Raw genomic sequence first — 18,840 nt, 5'->3', positions numbered from 1 at the left:
AAAAGAGGACTTAATAAGATGGCTGAGCAGATAAAGGACTTGCACAAGCCTAACGATCTATATTCGATCCCCAGAACACACAGAGTTGGAAGGAAAGAGCAGATATCATAAATGTGTTCTCTGACCTCCACACTCACCCCACACATGCATGCTGTACACCCATGCAACTAATAAAAAACACTAAGCAAGTAAATGAAGAAAAATTACCTATTGGCATGTTAAAAGAAATGAAGTAGCTAATTGGTCTAGCTCCCTTGCCATATGGCACCTGCTGCTGAGTGGTATTGGCTGCACTTGTCTTACTGTTAACGTGGGTCGTGTAAATGAAGAAGCTTTGCTGTGTGTTCTGGAAGATTGAGGCCCACATCAGTGAGTATGGGAGGTGGCATAGAATTACACATCTAAGTTGCTTTGAGGCCCTTGTTAGCAGTGTTGCTGTAGGATATGGGACTGGATGAGTCTGGAGAACCCTGACACAGGTCATCGTACTCCTTGAGTCCCTGAGCCTCCTGCCTGAACCTCCCAAATGCTGGGATTACAAGTCTACACCTCCCTTCCTAGCTTTCCGAATGGCTCTCAAGTTGTTTGAAAAGTTTGGGCTGGGGTGTAGCTCCATCCTGGAGCTCTTGACTGCTGTGTACAGGGCCTGGGCTCTGCATTCTACGAAACAGTGAAATGGAAGAGTTTGTGCAGCAGGAAGCCAAACAGAATAAAGACAGTGACAGTGGGGAGGAGCAGCACTGCTCTTTCTCTCTTTTTCCAGTGGTGTTTGTGTCCTGTCCCCATCTGTATACCTCCACCCCTAGAAAGGGCCTATAAATAGTTCAGGCTAGCCTGGAACCTCCTGTAGAGCCAAGGATGACCTTGAACTTCTGATACCTCCCTCCCCCAAATATTGGCTAATATTAGTTTATGTGGTACCGGGGCTCAAACCCAGGGTCCTGCACGTGTTAGGCAAGCATGACCCATCCCGCTATATGCCCATTTGTATTGGAATTGAGATGTCTCCTAAATATCTCCTAAATTGAGGTGTCTCCTAAATCTCTCTCTGATCACATTAGATTCATTTGTGTTCTGAGGTCTTTATCTCTCTCTATCCTGCAGATTTCCCCTTGTCTGTCCTGTGTGGTTAGCTTTTTTAAGACTGCAGAATGTCCCAGCCCTGGGACATCAGCTTTTTACTGAGACAGTGAGGGACTCCATCATTCAGGTTCTTGACCAGGCTTTTGGCAAATCTAAAAACCTTAGGCCAGCACCTCCCGGGCTAGAGAATGAAGACTGTGATGGGAGCTGCTGCCCTTCCTCTTGGTGGATGTCAGTGGTACAGCAGTTTGGTCGGGGTCCTCGTGGCCCGGCGCTGGCTCACAGCAGTCTCTGTTTCAGCATGTATTCCACCGACGAGAACCTGATCCTTTCCCCACTCCTGGGCAACGTCTGCTTCTCCAGCTCCCAGTACAGCATCTGCTTCACACTGGGCTCCTTTGCCAAGATCTATGCTGACACCTTTGGTAAGCTCTGCCTGCTGCCGTCTCGCCAGCTTCCCCAGTCCTTCCTGCAGAATGGCTCAGAAATTGGCTTCCTGTCATAGCCCTGTGCTGGGATGGGAGTTGAGGGGATTTCTTTATCACTTGTTATTGCCACATTTGGGGCTCCTCCTTTTGGTCTCAAATCCTTTCTTCAGGCTAAGTTGTTTCTAGACAATATTTTTTTAAGATAAAGAATTTTATTTTTAGTGTGAGTTTGTGTGTATGCCCCTAAATATATGCATGTGCAGTGCCCACAAAGGCCAGAACAAGTGTTGGGACCCTGTGGAACTGAAGCTACAGATGGTTGTGAGCTGCCGTGTGGGTGCTGTCAACCAACCTGGATTCTCTGGAAGATCAACAAGTGTTCTCAACTTCTGGGCCATCTCTCCAGCTTCGTTTTAAGATTGTGTGGGTGTAGGTTAGAGGTTAGAACAGGATGTGGGATCCCTTGGAACTTGAATACAGGTGGGTGTGAGTTATTTTATGTGGGGGCTGGTACTTCAACCCAAGTCCTCTGCAAGACCAGTGATCTCTGTACAACTGAGCCATCTTTCTACCCTGTCTAAATAACAACAATTTTTTTGTTAAATATTATTTATTTATTTATTATGTATACAATATTCTGTCTACATGTATGCCTGAAGGCCAGAAGAAGGCAACAGACCTTATTACAGATGGTTGTTAGCCACCATGTGGTTGCTGGGAATTGAACTCAGGACCTTTGGAAGAGCAGGCAATGCTCTTAACCGCTGAGCCATCTCTCCAGCCCCAACAACAACAATTTTTGAGTGATTAGGAAGAAGCCAGATGTGGTGGTGCCAGTCTTTAATCCCAGCACTCAGGAGAGGCAGGCAGATCTCTACGTTTGAGGCCAGCCAGGGCTACACAGGGATAACCTGTCTAAAAAGGGAGCTCGTTTTAGAAATAAACATCCCTCCTAGAATGAGACCTCCTCGAGGTTTGTAGGATTTATGCCCACAAAGCACTTTCAGTCCTTTTCCAGGGTGAACAGACTTGCACCGTTAGTGCTCCTTGCTATCTTTCCACCCATCTCTAGTCACACGTAAACGTGATGGGTGTGATAGGCCTCGTTGAGAACTCATTGGATTTGCAGTCAGCCTTTACAGGCCTCAAGAGTCCCGTATGTCAGTGTGAGATTTCTCTAGAGGGTTATTGTTACCCTGATTTTAGAGCTGAGGAGATGGGCCATGTGAGAGTTCTCAAAACAGATAGATGGGGCTGGAGAGATGTCTCAGTGGTTAAAAGCACTGGTTGCTCTTCCAAAGGTCCTGAGTTCAATTCCTAGCAACCACATGATGGCTCACAACCATCTATAGTGGGATTTGATGCCCCCTTCTGAGATAAAGGTGTACATGCAGATAGAGCACTCATATATAAAGTAAATAAATCTTTTAAAAAAATTAAAGGAAAAAATCCACAAAAACTAATTTAAAAACCAAAAATCTAGCTGGGTGGTGGTGGTACATGTCTTTAATCCCAGCACTTAGGAAGCAGAGGCAGGTAGACCTCTGTGAGTTCAAGACCAGCCTGGTCTACAGAGCTAGTTCCAGGACAGGCTTCAATCCTACAGAGAAACCCTGTCTCAAAAAACAAAAAACTAACTGGGCGCTGGTGGCACACACATTTAATCCTGGCACTCAGGAGGTATAAGCAGGTGGATCTCTGTGAGATTTACTTTTATATTTATTTTTACGTATTTTTATTTATTTATTTATTTATTTATTTATATGTACTTGCAGACAAACACTCATATACATAAAAATAAATAAAAAAGTAAATCTGTTTTTAAAAAGATATTACATCTAGACACCTGCATTTCCACACATCACTGAAACATTGGTTCTGGTTGTTTTGCACTTATAAACTTGGTGGGTGGGACTGAGAGTGGAGCCCGAGGTAGCATGTACTTAGTGTGCAGGCAGCTTTGGACTTTATCCCCAGCACCTACATAATAAGTGATGGATGGCTTAATGAGTAGAGGGACAGTGCGTAAGACTAACACGAGCAGAGGTCCAAGAGGAATCTGCGTGTTCCTCAGTGTCCTTTGTAGCAGCATGAAAAGCAAAATCAAAGGTTTCCTGAGTCATAAGGTAGACTTGCTTCAGTTTCCTTATGCTTTTGTCTTTTGAGAGTTTCACTCTGTATCCCAGTTTGGCCTGGAACTTACCGTGTTTCCCAGGCTGGCCTTAAACTTCTACCTCACCATGGCTGGCTAAGATGGTATAATTTCTTTTTTCCAAGACAGGGTTTCTCTGGATGGATGGATGGATGGATGGATGGATGGATGGATGGATGGATGGATGGATCGATCCCTTTATTGTCAGGTACAGCTAAAGGAAGGAGGGGAGGACAGTTCTGTGACCTTCCAGCAGAACAGGCTAGAGGATAATAGGGCTTGACAGGTACAGTGAGAGCCAAGTACTTCCAGTCTTACAGGATTGGAAGAGGGCCAGTGAAGACAGGCATCATCGTTCTTGGCCTGTGCAGGTGACGGTGCATTGTGCCACCAGGGAGAAAACACCTGTTGGAAACAGCTGGAAGACCATTTTCAGGTGTGGTACTACATACATACCTGCCATCCCAGCAACCAAGGAAGGCAAGGATTGTGAGTTCAAGGTCAGTCTAAGTGACATAAGTCCTTTTCTCAACAAAACAAACACACACACACACATAGTTTGAGTATATATGTTATTGGTAGAGTGCTTACATAGCAAGAACAGACAGATAATATTGGGGCCTAATGGAGGAGGGTTTGCGATTCCAGGTACTTGCTTCCATTGGCATTTAGGAGCTATTAAAGACCGTGGTGGTGCTTGCAGAACTGTTGAAAGAAGTTCAGGAAGCACTGCCTGTTTGAGTATCTTGTCAACACTCAGAGGCAGGGTTGTGAAGGGGATTATTGTTCTCCGAGACTGGAAAGGAGAGGGATGGGAGGGCTATCTGCTCACTCTTTAATTAAACATTTATTAAACTTTGAAGTGGTAGGTCCTTTATTGCAGGTCTTGAAGGTTTTATCCATTTTGGAGACTGGGTCTTAGTAGGTGTCCTAAGATGGCCTTGAACTTGGAATCCTCCTGCCTCAGTCTCTTGAAAAAGATTACAAACCTGCATTATAATACATAGTCTTCTTGCAACTATTTAAGAAGCTGTTGAAGTTGAGAGGGTAGTTCCGTGGTAGAACACTTGCCTAGCAAGCATGAGGCCCTGGGTTTAGTCTCCTGCGCTCCAAGTCCAGTCCAGTGGCAGTTATACAACACTGTCATGCAATTACAGCTGTAAAGGGCGTGGCTGGGGGACAGTTCACAGCGTCAGGGAAGGTTTGGTAAGTGGTAAAGTAGGAAAGAAGAGGCAGGGATGGGACTCAGTCGGCAGAGTATATAGCATGCAGGAAGCCTGGATTTGATCCTCAGTAAAACGGACATGGTGGTACACACGTATAATCTCAGCACTTGGGAGGTAGAGGCAGGAGGATCCAAAGTTCAGGGTCATTCTTGGCTACATAGTGAGTTCAAGCCAACCTGGGCTACATGAGACTCCTTTTTAACAGTGAAAATGGAAAATGCAATGTCTGAAGAGCAGGAAGGAGAGCTTTATAACTCGCAGAAGGAGAAACTGCTGCAATGAGAGAAAAGTCTGGAGAGGAAGTGTGGCTTTGGGAAAGGAGGGTGCATTTCCTTTGCTGTCTGCAATCAAGTAAAACTGTAGGAGTTAGGTGGCATTCTCTGCTCTCTAACTGAATGCAGCTTCAGGAGCTCTCTGCTCAGAGGAGGATTTTGTTTTGTGAAACTGGGGATTGAGCCCTAATTAGGGGCTCATATATGCTGGGCGCATGCTCTGTCACTACGTAGTATTCCCCTCCCTGGGTCAGAAGAGAGTGAATTTTAAAAGCCACGGCTGCTTGGTTCAGTCTGATCAAGTTTCACATTGCAGTTAAACTGGAAATACTAATTAGTAAAAGATGAGACGGGTAGTTGTGGTGTCGCATGCCAGTAGGGTATACTGAAGAGGTAAGGATAGGCAGATCTATGTGAGTTCCACGCCAGACAGGGCTACATAGTGAGATACTTTGTTCAGAAAAAAAGGATGGCTTCAGTGTTTACTCCCCAGGTTGGGTAACTCCTGGGGGTTAGGGGTCCACTCTGTGGCACCTTGTGATGACTCTGCAACTAGAAGATGGCCCACATGGGTTTCAGAAAGGATGTAGATATCCCTCTAGAGGACACAGGCCATGCCCCTGTTCATAGCTTGGTCCTCTGCCTAGGCCTAGGAAGGACCCTTGCACTTGGAAGATGCCTGGGTTCTCCTTCTGCCTCTGCTAAGGCCTTGTCTCTTTGAGCCAGTCTTGTCCTCTGTGCCTCAGTGTCTGGCTGTCTAATTAAAAGGAAGTGTCTAGACCTTGGGAGGAAGGTGCTTTCACAACTTGCAGCACCTAAAACAGAATTTTGAACTACCGTGTCCTAGGAAAATGGTAATTGTGTGGCTTCCTCTATAGGTGACATTAATTACCAGGAATTTGCTAAAAGGCTCTGGGGTGACATCTACTTCAATCCCAAAACGTAAGTATCATGTGGGGCATTACTCGTGTGGACTGGCGATGACCTGCTTTCATCTTATGCATAAACTGCCATCTCTGCAGCTTGGAGTGCTTGGTCTCTTGAGCTTAGTGGAGGGAGAACCCCCGCTCCCCCTTACCTCCCAGGTCTTCAAGGCCAGATCAGACGTAGCTTTGAGTCCTCTCGGGATCCATTTAGAAACTGTGATCACGGGGCTGGAGAGATGGCTCAGCGGTTAAGAGCACTGGTTGTTCTTCCAGAGGTCCTGAGTTCAATTCCTAGCATCCACATGGTAGCTCACAACCATCTGTAATAGGATCTGATGCCTTCTTCTGGCCTGCAGGTGTTCATACACAGCACCCATACATAAAATACAAATAAATAAAATTTTTAAAAAAAGAAGCTGTGATCACCTAGAGTCCTCCCTCTGCTTGGCTTCTACTCATATTTAGAAATTAGGCAATGTACCCTTGGGATAAGTCATATTCTTCCTCCTTGGTCATTCACACTTCTTTTTCTCTTTAGGAGAAAGTTCACAAAAAAGGCTCCAACCAGCAGCTCCCAGAGGAGCTTTGTGGAGTTTATCTTGGAGCCCCTTTATAAGATCCTTGCACAGGTGAGTGATGGGCCACCTGCTTCAGGTCTGCCTTAAATCTGCTAGGTCGTCACTTCTTTGTTTTTATTTTGTGTTGGGAGGGTGTCAGAGTGTTTGTATGGAATGTGTGTTCATGAGCAGCTGCATATGCTTATGCATACATGTGTGTAGGCCAGAGGTTGGTGTCAGGTGTTAGTCCCAACCTAGTTTTTAATGAGACGGTTTAATCTGGAACTCACCGGTTGACTACCTGCTTGGCCAGCAAGCCTCCACATTCCCTCAGTGCTGGGATTTGACATCTATGCAGGCGTGTCCAGCTCTATAGGTGGGTATTGATCCCAGCTCTGGTCCTCGTGCCTACACAGCATGTTCTTTACCCATCTCCCAACCCCATTATCAACTGTTTAATAATAACCTTTGAGCACTCAGGAGGTAGAGGCAGGTGAATCTCTGTGAGTTTGAGGCCAGTCTGGTCTATGAAGCAAATTCCAGGACAGCCAGGGCTACACGGAGAAACTCTGCCACAAAAAACAAACCCATTTGAGCAGTGTCACACTAGATCTCTGAGTTCAAGGCCAGCCTATCTAATAGGAAGTTTCAGAACAGTAGGGTTAGAGAACCCCCAAAAAACTTCAAAACCTCTGAGAAAGCTTAAAAAAATGACTTAATTGTTAAAGTGCACTTGTTGATCTTGAGTTCACTTCCTAGCACCCATATTGCGCTACTCACAAACATCCGTAATTCTATTTCCAGGGCATATGGTACCCTCTTCTGACCTCCATGGGTATCTGCATGCATATGGTACACCACATACATAATGTTCAGTGCATTTGTACATACGTGTAAAATAAATAAAAATTTTAAAGAAGTTTAGGAGTCTTGGAGTGTAGCTCAGTGCAATAGAGTGCTTGCCTGTCAAATACAAAGTCTATGCTTTAATTCTTAGCACCGCATAAAACTAGGTGCAGAGGCATATACCTATAATCCTTCCACTCGGGAAGTAGATACATAGGATCAAAGCATCTGTTCATCGTCATCCTACCTCCTTAGTGAATTTGAGGCTAGCCTTGACACCTTGAAGCCCTACCCCTAAAAAACAAGGGGCCTGGAGGGGGGTGGTTCAGCAGTTAAGAATACTTACTGCTCTTACTGAGGACCTGAGTTCAGTTAAACACCCACGTCCACAGGTTCACAACTGCTCTTAACTTTAGTTCTAGAGGGGTGTGATGCCCTCTTGTGGGCCCTGCAGGCATCTGCATGCATGTGGTGCACATAGACATGCACATAAATCACATTTTAGATAGGAAATACTGTCTGTAATACTCCTGAAATGTTTCAGCCGAGTGTGCCAGCACACTCCTGTAATTCTAGCACTTAGGAAAAATGGTAGCAGAAAGATTAAGCTACAGAGTTCATTCTAGGCCAGCCTAGGCTACATGAAACTCTGTCTCCAAAAAAAGATTGTTTGTTTATTTTGAGACAGGGTCTCATTATATAGCCAAGACTGGCCTGGAACTCCCAGGAATCAGCTTATCTCTGCCTCCTGAGTGCTAGGATTAAAGGAGTAAGCCCCTACATTCAGCCAAGAAAGGTGTTTATTATAGTATCTATAACTGCATGGAAAGAAAAAACAACTTAGAAATAAGCTAAATGTTTATATCATTGAAAACCTGATTAAGTAAATCATGGCATGTCTCATAAAATGAAGTGTTTTGCAGTCATTAAAAGAATGCCTGTTGGTTTGTTTATTTGTTTGGTTTTAGTTTTGTTTTGTTTAGTTTGGTTTTGGTTTTTTTGAGACAGGGTTTCTCTGTGTAGCCCTGCTGTTCTGGAACTCTGTAGACCAGGCCAGCCTTGAACTCAAAGAGATCTGCCTGCCTCTGTCTCCCGAGTGCCCGGGTTAAAGGCATGCACCACCACCACTGCCCAACCTGTTAGGTTTTTAGAGTGGTTGTAAGAGCTTCACAATGGCTGTCATGATTTTCTGTGTGTGTAATGGAAGGTTAGTATGGATGTTGTCACCTTATCGTGAAGCCTAGAGTCTTAGGTGCTGGGAGACTGGAGCAAGAGTTTCGGAAGGTAAAGGCCAGCGTGAGTTCAAAGATAGCCTGGGCATCTTAGTTGTTCAACTTTGCCTCAAAACAAAAGTAAGAACAGGACTTGGAAAAAAGCTCAATGTTGAAATCATTGGAACCTGATTAAGTGAATCATAGTGTATTTCTGAAGCATCTGCCTCACGGTGAGAGTCCCTTGTGTCCGCAGTACCACACAAGAGAGAGGGAGGGAAAGAAGGAGGCCAGTTAGACTTTAAGTAGAATGTAACATGCTTCTGTGAGTTTGTGCAGAGCTGAAAAGGTGAAAATATCATACAGGAATTTTCATGCAAACCTTTCTTCCAAGACAGTAATACGATATGCAGGTTGGTGTTTAATCAGGTGCTGTGTCCAGGGACACACATACATGCGATCACAGCGTGTGTGGCCGTTCCAGCCCACAAAAGAGGAAAACACAGCAGTAGAATAAAATGGCTCAAATTTATCAGTGCTAAAAAAAACCCTTAGTATCTCATGGCAGGCTGGAATGGATTAATAAAAGAAATTTACAGAATCTGCCTCTGTGGTGAGACCTTGAGTCTGCAGAGGATGATTTAGCTAGGCCCTGTCCTGACAGGTGGCCTTTTTTGGTTCCTTTCAGTATGGGCCTCTAAATCTGGGCAGTCTTTAAGTAGGAGGGGTAAGAGATTTCTTGAGTGGCCTTAATACTGCTTGTCAGACGCCAGGGGGCAGCACTGACAGTAGTCAAACAGTGCTTAGTTTATGGGGTATGTGGAAACAACCAGGTCAGCTTCACTCCTGAAGACTAGGTAGTATAGATTCATTCCTCCAAACCAAACGGCTCTTGCCACGAGCCCTCCGTGAAGAAGACTGCATAAGGTTTCTCTTTGGCTCCCCTGCCGTGTGTGGTGCCTCACTAGGACTGTCACTACAGAGCTGAGCCAGTGCTTTCTCTCTCGTAGGTGGTGGGTGATGTAGACACCAGCCTGCCAAGGACCCTGGACGAACTTGGCATCCACCTGACCAAGGAGGAGCTAAAGCTGAACATCCGCCCTCTGCTCAGGCTGGTCTGCAAAAAGTTCTTTGGCGAGTTTACAGGTAATAAATAGCTCAAGGCCCTTGACATTACTCTCCTTGTCTGGGCATCGGGGTTCACACCCACAGTCCTACAAGTTGGCAGTTAGATCAGGCGTTCACAGGACACTCTAGGCCACAGGATACCACAGAAAACAAACAACAACAAAAGCATTGTCGGGTGTCCTCCCACAGCTTGCCTCAGGCACAAGTCCCTGCAGGACCAACTACAGTGGACTTCCCCAACTGTTTTTTTTTTTTTTTTTTTTTTTTTTTGGTTTTTCGAGACAGGGTTTCTCTGTGGTTTTGGAGCCTGTCCTGGAACTAGCTCTTGTAGACCAGGCTGGTCTCGAACTCACAGAGATCCGCCTGCCTCTGCCTCCCAAGTGCTGGGATTAAAGGCGTGCGCCACCACCGCCCGGCCCCAACTGTTTTCTTTAGTTGTTTCTTGTGTAGGTTTCCACCATCAGGAGAGTCAGGTGGGTGGCAGACCATGGGCTCTGGATTTACAGGATCAGGCAGGAGGTGGATGCTAAGGGAAGTAGCAGGGAAGGCACAGGCGAGGACTCAGGAGATGTTTGGTTTTCTTCATCACTGTGACAACACCTGACAGAGACAGCTGATTGCGACTCATGCTTTAAGAGGGTGCAGCATTGTGGAGAGGAAGACATGGTGGGCTCATGGAGATGAGAGTGGGCAGCCAGGCCTCCTTACAACTTCATAAACCAGGAAGCAGCTTGGGCTGGGGGTGGAACTCAAAACCTGTTTTCCAGTCACCTACTCTCTCCAGCCAGGCCCACCTCCTTAAGGTTCTGCAGCCTCTCCAAACAGTACCCCACCTGGAGACTGAGAGTTCAAATGGGAGCCTGTGGGGGACATTTCATATTGTCCACACAGGGGCGTGGTTTCAGCCTCTGTCTGCTGAGCTTCTTTCTGTTCTGTGCCAGAGCAGGAGGAGCACTGAACTATCTGAGGAAAGGCCTGAGCTTATTTTTGTTTGTTTGAAGATAGGGTCTCATTATCCAGGCCTGGCTGTCTTGGAACTCATTATATAAACCAGGGTGTATGGGGGGGGGGGTGACTCGTGCCTTTAATCCCAGCACTCGGGAGGCAGTTCAAGACCAGCCTGGTCTACAAGAGCTAGTTCTAGGACAGGCTCCAAAGCTACAGAGAAACCCTGTCTTGACAAAACAAACATAGCTGTAAAATAGGGTGTGATGGTGCATGTCTAAGCTCAATACTCAGGAGGCAAAGACAGGCAGATCTCATGAATTTAAGACCAGCCAAGTCTACAAAGGGAAGTCCAGTCCTGCCAGGGTTATGCAGTGAGAACCTGTCTTAGAAAGTGTGAGTGGTAGAGGGACAAGGAAAGGGTCCTCAGCAGCCATTGATTCTCAGGCTGGTGGAAATTAGGTGTCTGAACCTTTTACAGATCATAATAGCCCTAGACCGGCCATCAGTCTGAAGATCCTGGACACACATCAAAGCAGATGCTCCTGGAACCAGGACTGTGGCTCATTTGTAGACAGAGAAGAAAAAAAGGTTTTAGCAGTCCCAGTATCCAAATGAGCATCTGTTTCATGGCTTTACTAATCTTTTAGGGAAACAGTAACCTATTGAGTATAGACGTGCAGTGTTTCTCAGAGGGCAGCTGGCCCCCTGAGACCCATCCTAAGTGAGCATAAGGAATAAGGCACTTTCCTGGCTCAGTGTCAGTACTCAGTAAATACATGGCTTCAGTAGAGCAGGAATCTCTGTGACCATGGCTTACTTGGAGTCTTTAAACTTTCTTGTCAGGGGCTGGAGAGATGGCTCAGAGGTTAAGAGCACTGGCTGATCTTCCAGAGGTCCTGAGTTCAATTCCCAGCAACCATATGGTGGCTCACAACCATTTATAATTTGATCCGGCTCCCTCTTCTGGCATGCAGACTGAACACTGTGTAATAATAAATAAATATTTAAAAAAAAAAAAAACTTTCTTGTCAGCTGGAGTCTACGGAATTATGTCTCACTGAAACCTACTTTTTGTTTAGTTGGTTTTTTTAGACAGGGTTTCTTTGTGTAATAGTCCTGGTTGTCCTGGAACTCATTCTGTAGACCAGGCTGACCTCGAACTCACAGAGATCCGCCTACCTTTGCCTCCCAAGTGCTGGGATTAAAGACTTGTGCCACCGCCCAGCTTGAAACCCACTTCTTTTTTTTTTATTTTTCTTTTCTTTTTTTTTTTAATATTTATTTATTTATTATGTATACAATATTCTGTCTATGTGTATGCCTGCAGGCCAGAAGAGGGCACCAGACCCCATTACAGATGGTTGTGAACCACCATGTGGTTGCTGGGAATTGAACTCAGGACCTTTGGAAGAGCAGGCAATGCTCTTAACCTCTGAGCCATCTCTCCAGCCCTCTTTTATTTTTTTTTTATTAAAAATTTCTGCCTCTTCCCCGCCTCCCTTTTCCCTCCCCTCCCCCCACTCCCCACACCCTACTCCACTCTCCCTCCCTCTCCAGTCCAAAGAGCAGTCAGGGTTCCCTGCCCTGTGGGCAGTCCAAGGTCCTCCCCCCTCCATCCAGGTCTAGGAAGGTGAGCATCCAAACCGGCTAGGCTCCCACAAAGCCAGTACATGCAGTAGGATCAAAACCCAGTGCCATTGTCCTTGGCTTCTCATCAGCCCTCATTGTCCACCATATTCAGAGAGTCCGGTTTTATCCCATGCTTTTTCAGTCCCAGTCCAGCTGGCCTTGGTGAGCTCCCAATAGATCAGCCCCACCGTCTCAGTGGGTGGGTGCCCCCCTCGCGGTCTTGACTTCCTTGCTTATGTTCTCCCTCCTTCTGTTCCTCATTTGGACCTTGGGAGCTCAGTCCGGTGCTCCAATGTGGGTCTCTGTCTCTATCGCCATCCATCGCCAGATGAAGGTTCTATGGTGATATGCAAGATATTCATTAGTATGCCTATAGGATCGGGCCATTTCAGGCTCTCTTTCCTCAGCTACCCAAGGACCTAGTTGGGTTGAAACCCACTTTTTAAATTTCACTGACTTGGTGTGACTCCAAACGTGTGTGTTTGCTCTTCATAGGAAATTGACTTCCCTAGAAGTTAACAATTCGGGTTGAGCCTGCTCTTTCGTCCCCTTCCCCTGCAGAGTGTGCAGCCGTGCAGTAGTGTAGTAATGGCTTCCTCTTCTTCCTCCAGGCTTTGTGGACATGTGTGTGCAGCACATTCCCTCTCCAAAGGTGGGCGCCAAGCCCAAGATCGAGCACACTTACACTGGCGGCGTGGACTCCGACCTTGGCGAGGCCATGAGTGACTGTGACCCAGATGTAAGGGAACATGTTTTATGGCACACGTTTTCACTCTAACTCAGGCTGGCATTACACTCTCAGGAGTCCTCCTGTGTCAGCCTCCCTTATGCTGGATTGCTAGTCTGTACCACCTGTCTGGGATGTAGTAGCATTTGTATTTTTGTTGTGTCCAAATCTCCTGTTGGCCCTTCATAGAGGAAGGGGGGAATGCATAGTTGGGAGTTTCTCCAGGAGTCCACATCGTCCTTAGCTTGGCGTTTCTCCTCACAGCTCCTGCACTGCTGTCAGGGGAAGGTGTATTCCCTTCAGGCCTTACGGGGCTAAAGCTCTTCTCTGTCCCCTCCGCCAGGGTCCCCTGATGTGCCACACCACTAAGATGTACAGCACAGACGACGGAGTTCAGTTTCATGCCTTTGGTCGGGTGCTAAGTGGCACCATCCATGCAGGGCAGCCTGTGAAGGTGCTGGGGGAGAACTACACTCTGGAAGATGAGGAAGATTCCCAGATCTGTACCGTGGGCCGCCTTTGGATCTCTGTCGCCAGGTACTGTACTCCTGACCAGAGCTACAAGGACACATGGGGGCTTCTGTCCTGGGGCTGTCACAGGTGTTAAGAAGAGTCCTAGGAGGCCGGGCGGTGGTGGCGCACGCCTTTAATCCCAGCACTCGGGAGGCAGAGGCAGGCGGATCTCTGTGAGTTTGAGGCCAGCCTGGTCTACAAGAGCTAGTTCCAGGACAGGCACCAAAAGCTACGGAGAAACCCTGTCTCAAAAATCAAAAAAAAAAAAAAAAAAAAAAAAAAGAGTCCTAGGAAATACAGCTACCTGGTTGGTACAGTGCCGCGCGAGATGACCCCACTCCTGGCACATCTGTCCACATCTAGTTCTTAAGGTTTCCAGGGCTGCAGGGCGACTCCTGTTGGAGTGTCAGGAGCTTTCCTTTTGAGTTTTGGGTGTCTGGAGTGAAGCTTTTTTTTGGTAGAATTTTTATTTTTATTTTTTTCCCTTTTTAATGTGGATGAGTGTTTTGCCTGGTTGTATATTTGTGTACCATGTGCATGCTTGCTGCCCAAGCAGGCCATAGAGGCTTTAGATCCCCCGGAACAGGCGTTATAGACAGTTGTGAGCCTCCGTGTAAACTAAGGTCCTCTGGAAGAGCAGCCAGTGCTCTCAGCTGTTGGCTCATCTCACCTCTACCACTTTTCATCTCTTCTTGTCCCTTAACTTACTGCTTCAGGCTTCTTCTCAAAAGCAGTTGCTCAGGCGTCTGCTGTCTGTTTTCTGGCTGAGTCTCTGGAGTTCCCTGTGTGCTTGATCAGACTTAGCGTGGGCCTTCGGGCTGTTGCCGTAGATAACGAGCAGAACCAGAGCGACCCTGGGGAATGTGGCTGCCTGCCTGCCTCAGCAATGGCCTCTTTCTCTCCTTCACATCCACCCTTTCTCTGGAAGGCAGAAGAAAATTGAAGTGTTCAGAAATTAAAATATCTGGCCAGGCCGGGCGGTGGTGGCGCACGCCTTTAATCCCAGCACTTGGGAGGCAGAGGCAGGCGGATCTCTGTGAGTTCGAGACCAGCCTGGTCTACAAGCGCTAGTTCCAGGACAGGCTCCAAAACCACAGAGAAACCCTGTCTCGAAAAAACCAAAAAAAAAAAAAAAAAAAATATCTGGCCAGGCAGTAGTGGCGCACGCCTTTAATCCCAGCACTCGGGAGTCGGAGGCAGGCGGATCTCTGTGAGTTTGAGACCAGCGTGGCCTACTAAGTGAATTCCAGGACATTCAAGGCTATTACACAGAGAAACCTTGTCTTGAAAAACCAAAAAGAAAGAAAAGAGGGAGGGAGGGAGGAAAGAAGAAAAACGAAATTAAAAATATCTGTGGTTTGGCAGTCCCTTATATTAGATAAATCTTAGACAATGGCTTTTTTTTTTTTTATTTTTTGTTTTGTGATACAGGGTCTTGCTATGTAGCCCTGGCTGTCCTGGAACTCACCATGTAGACCAGGCTAGCTTCTAGTGCACAGAGGTCCAGCCAGGCAGTGGTTTTTACCAGGAGTCTCCACTAATGAAGCTTTCCCATCACATCCTCATACACCACACGCTCGCCTTGCACTTGCCCTTGTGCCTGTGGGACTGCTCATCACTACTCTCCCTGCTAGAGAGGATCCGCGCTACTCCGCTGCTCCTGGCTCTGTGCCTGGTGTGTAGCAGTTGCTTGGTGCATTTTTATGGAGTGAACGCTCTGACAAGGTTTTATGCTTGTTTACTGGATGTTACTGCAGGTACCACATTGAGGTCAATCGTGTTCCTGCTGGCAACTGGGTTCTGATTGAAGGTGTTGATCAGCCAATCGTGAAGACAGCAACCATAACTGAACCCCGAGGCAACGAGGAGGTAGTGTTTCTGAGGGGGCACATTGAGGAGGTAGTGTTTCTGAGGGAGCACAATGGGGAGGTAGTGTTTCTAAGGGAGCACATTGAGCTAGAAAGGCACAAGGAACCATAGTCATTGAGCAAACAAGCTTTGAACCTAGAGGGTCTTAATCCAGAGTCACTACTGTTTCTTGGCTGGCGCTCACATGCGCTCTCACCCTGCCACATTCTTGGAATTAGGAGACACGCTTTGTTTCCTTCCCAGTGCTGTGCCAAGATGCTGGGAGCAAATGATCCTTTACATCGGGCCCCAGTTGTGTCATGGTTCTCGGCTGGGGAACCAAGACTTAAGCTTCTCCCTTAGGCCTGTGCCTTCTTGTCCACCCCTGAGGGCCTCACTCCTCTGTATTTTGGATCTCAGGCTCAGATCTTCCGGCCCTTGAAATTCAATACCACATCTGTTATCAAGATTGCTGTGGAGCCAGTCAACCCCTCAGAGCTGCCCAAAATGCTTGACGGCCTGCGGAAGGTCAACAAGAGCTATCCATCGCTCACCACCAAGGTATATCCAAGGCCTGCAGCAGCTGCCAGGCCATACCTGCCCCAGCTACCTGCTCTGTATGGTCAGTGCGTGACATTCAGCAAGTGTTCCTGAGCTATTGCTTCCCACAGCCTGGTTCATGGACAAGCCCACCCGTTACCATGTAAGGGCAAGACAGAACTGGAGTGCGTACATGTTTCGTCAGTTCTACTTAGACTTAGTCCTTAAGATGCACACAGTTTGAAACCAGGTATGGTGGTACACACCTTTATTCCCAGGAGGATGCAGAAAGCTCAGGGTCAGCCTTAGCTACGTAGGGAATTGAAGGCCATTGTGGGTTACAAACAGGACTGGAGATGACTCAACAGTTGAGAGCACTAGCTACTCTTCCAGAGGACCCGGGTTTAATCCCAGCCCCCAGATGGCTCCTTACCACCATCTGTAACTCCAGTTCCAAGGGATCTGAAGCTCTTTTATGCATGTGGGGCACACATATAAATGCAGGCAAAACACCCATACACATAAAATAATAACAGAAAATTAAACAAAAGTGACTGATTCTTATACATTCTTGAAGCTGCCACTAAACTGTTCCTGAGAGGCAGGAAGGGAGAGTTAAAGGGGTAGCTTACATTGGTAGATATAAGGACGGATTTGACGTGGATGACCAAGGTAGGAATCAAGTCAGTGACGTCATACTCAGCAGCATTGTGCTAAATGGTCCTGCTGTCCTAGGGACCTACTGGTTAGGGTCGTATTGCCCTCTGGATTCTTTATTTGGGAACAGACACTTACTGTGCAGTATTGGTTGACCTAGAATGTCTAGAACTAGCTGTACAAACCAAATTGACCTCAAGGTCAGGTGAATCCTCTGATTCTACCTCCACCACCAAACCCATTTTTTGTTTTTGTTTGGTTTTGGGGTTTTTTGGGGGGGGTATGGAGGGAGCTAAAGATTGAACCCAAGGTCTCAGTCATGCATAGAAAATGCTTGAGCACTCAACTGACCCTAGCTCTCCACTGAACTTTTTAAGGAGCTGAAAGAGCCTGGGCAATGGTAGTACATGCCTTTAATCCCAGCATTTGAGAAGCAGAGGCAGGTGGATCTCTGTGAGTTTGAAGCCAACCTGGTCTAAAAGCAAGTTCCAGGACAGCCAGGGCAGAAACCTTATCTTGGGAGGGGAAAAAAACCGAAACAGTCGCTGCTTCTGATAACAAGTTTTGGTACCTTCATCTCTAGTGCCTTGATTTTTGTTTACATCTGCTGTGTCCAAGACAAGGGCGGCGGGGGAGGGGACATGACTGTTGGGGCTGCTGTCTTTCAGGTGGAAGAGTCTGGCGAGCATGTGATCCTGGGCACTGGGGAGCTCTACCTGGACTGTGTGATGCACGACCTGCGGAAGATGTACTCAGAGATCGACATCAAGGTGCCCTCCCCTAGCCTGGCTTCCAGTCCAGAGGGATGCCCTAAGTGCCAGACCCTCAGCTCCCCTGGATGCCCACTAGACCCTTTTGAAGAAAGCACTTCTGCTAGTCTTTGTCGGGAAGATTCTAAGAATGGGTTTACCCTGATCCCTGGGTCATTTTCAGTGTCATGCATTTAAAGTCAAGGCTCCAATCCAGAGTTATTTTCGTCCCTTTATTAGGAAAAGAAACTACCCAATCTCTGGTGATTGGTTCAGTGTGGGTGGTGTCATGGAGAGTGGGAGCTGACTCTCAGGGCTTATCACCAAGTCTGACCTAGCACCTTGAACCATGCATGGTATGGCATATTCTCTCCAAGGTGTCCTCTTAGATGCCTCTACTCCTGGGGCTGGGACTTGAGGATGGAGCAGATGCTCACAGTGGGTCCCTAGCACTGTTTCTGTCATATCCCAGGGGTTATTCAGTGAATAGCAGGTATCGGAAGCTTTCCTCGACCATAATTAAAGCCTTAGTTTTAGAGCCGAGTTTGAACCCTAGGGCATTCACTCCTGATTCAGAATTACTCTCCTCCCCAGCTCTTTGGTTGGTAGCGTGGCCAGGTCTTTAGCCTATGGTTGCAGAGCCACTTAGGGAGCTCATGCAGAGGAAATGCTTCAGAGTTCCCTAGGTAGAACTCTCTTCTTCCAACCAAACTCAATTTCACCTCAATTTTTTCTCATTGCCTAGGTGGCTGACCCAGTTGTGACGTTCTGTGAGACAGTGGTAGAAACATCCTCCCTCAAATGCTTTGCTGAAACACCCAATAAGAAGTAAGCAGAGGGTGGGGGCAAGGGAGAGCAATAGGAGACAGATAGTAACAAATACAGTGGTGTGTGGTGGGGGTAGGAGGGAGGATGCCAAGAAGAAACCCATTACTCTGTACACTTTGTTTTTATGAAGCGGAGTCTCATACTCCAGCTCAGGCTGGTCTGGGACTTGTTGTGTCTATCTTCAAAAAAAAAGGGTGCGGGGAAGGGGGTATGTAGAAAGGAAGACACCCAACATCAGCCTGGACGCATGCGTACATGTAAACACACATGTGCAAATGCTCGAAGGAGGAAGCGGGTGTGGTGGCAAATACCTGTGGTCCCATCACTTGGGAGGCAGAGGCAGGAGGATCAGGAGTGCTAGGCCAGCCTCAGCTATATAACAAATTTGAGGGCAGCCTGGGCCATGTGAGATTGTTCATTTTAAGGGGAGGGAGCATAGTTGTATACGGTGGCATACATTCCTTTAATCCTATCACTCAGGTAACAGGTATGGTTAGATCTCTACATAGAGAGCTCCAGGGTCAGGGCTACATAGTGAGCCCCGTCTCAAAACAAAAAAAAACAGGCATGGT

The 18,840-nt window shown here is 47.1% G+C and overlaps 1 protein-coding gene across 2 annotated transcripts in view; it reads left to right on the top strand.

Moving 5' to 3' along the window:
• Positions 1 to 18,840, top strand: part of Eftud2 (elongation factor Tu GTP binding domain containing 2) — a 47,162-nt gene that overhangs the window by 23,748 nt on the left and 4,574 nt on the right. For both annotated transcript variants that reach the window (XM_057775461.1, XM_057775462.1), the window contains exons 11-20: positions 1,384 to 1,508; positions 6,040 to 6,103; positions 6,626 to 6,716; positions 9,712 to 9,847; positions 13,018 to 13,145; positions 13,477 to 13,670; positions 15,404 to 15,515; positions 15,915 to 16,055; positions 17,360 to 17,461; positions 18,186 to 18,268. In XM_057775461.1, coding sequence (XP_057631444.1) covers positions 1,384 to 1,508; positions 6,040 to 6,103; positions 6,626 to 6,716; positions 9,712 to 9,847; positions 13,018 to 13,145; positions 13,477 to 13,670; positions 15,404 to 15,515; positions 15,915 to 16,055; positions 17,360 to 17,461; positions 18,186 to 18,268 — 1,176 coding nt within the window. The remainder of the gene's footprint in view (positions 1 to 1,383; positions 1,509 to 6,039; positions 6,104 to 6,625; positions 6,717 to 9,711; positions 9,848 to 13,017; positions 13,146 to 13,476; positions 13,671 to 15,403; positions 15,516 to 15,914; positions 16,056 to 17,359; positions 17,462 to 18,185; positions 18,269 to 18,840) is intronic.

Source organism: Chionomys nivalis, chromosome 7 (assembly GCF_950005125.1).
Source record: "Chionomys nivalis chromosome 7, mChiNiv1.1, whole genome shotgun sequence".
NCBI lineage: Eukaryota > Metazoa > Chordata > Mammalia > Rodentia > Cricetidae > Chionomys > Chionomys nivalis.
This window is presented reverse-complemented; position numbering and strand designations above follow the sequence as displayed.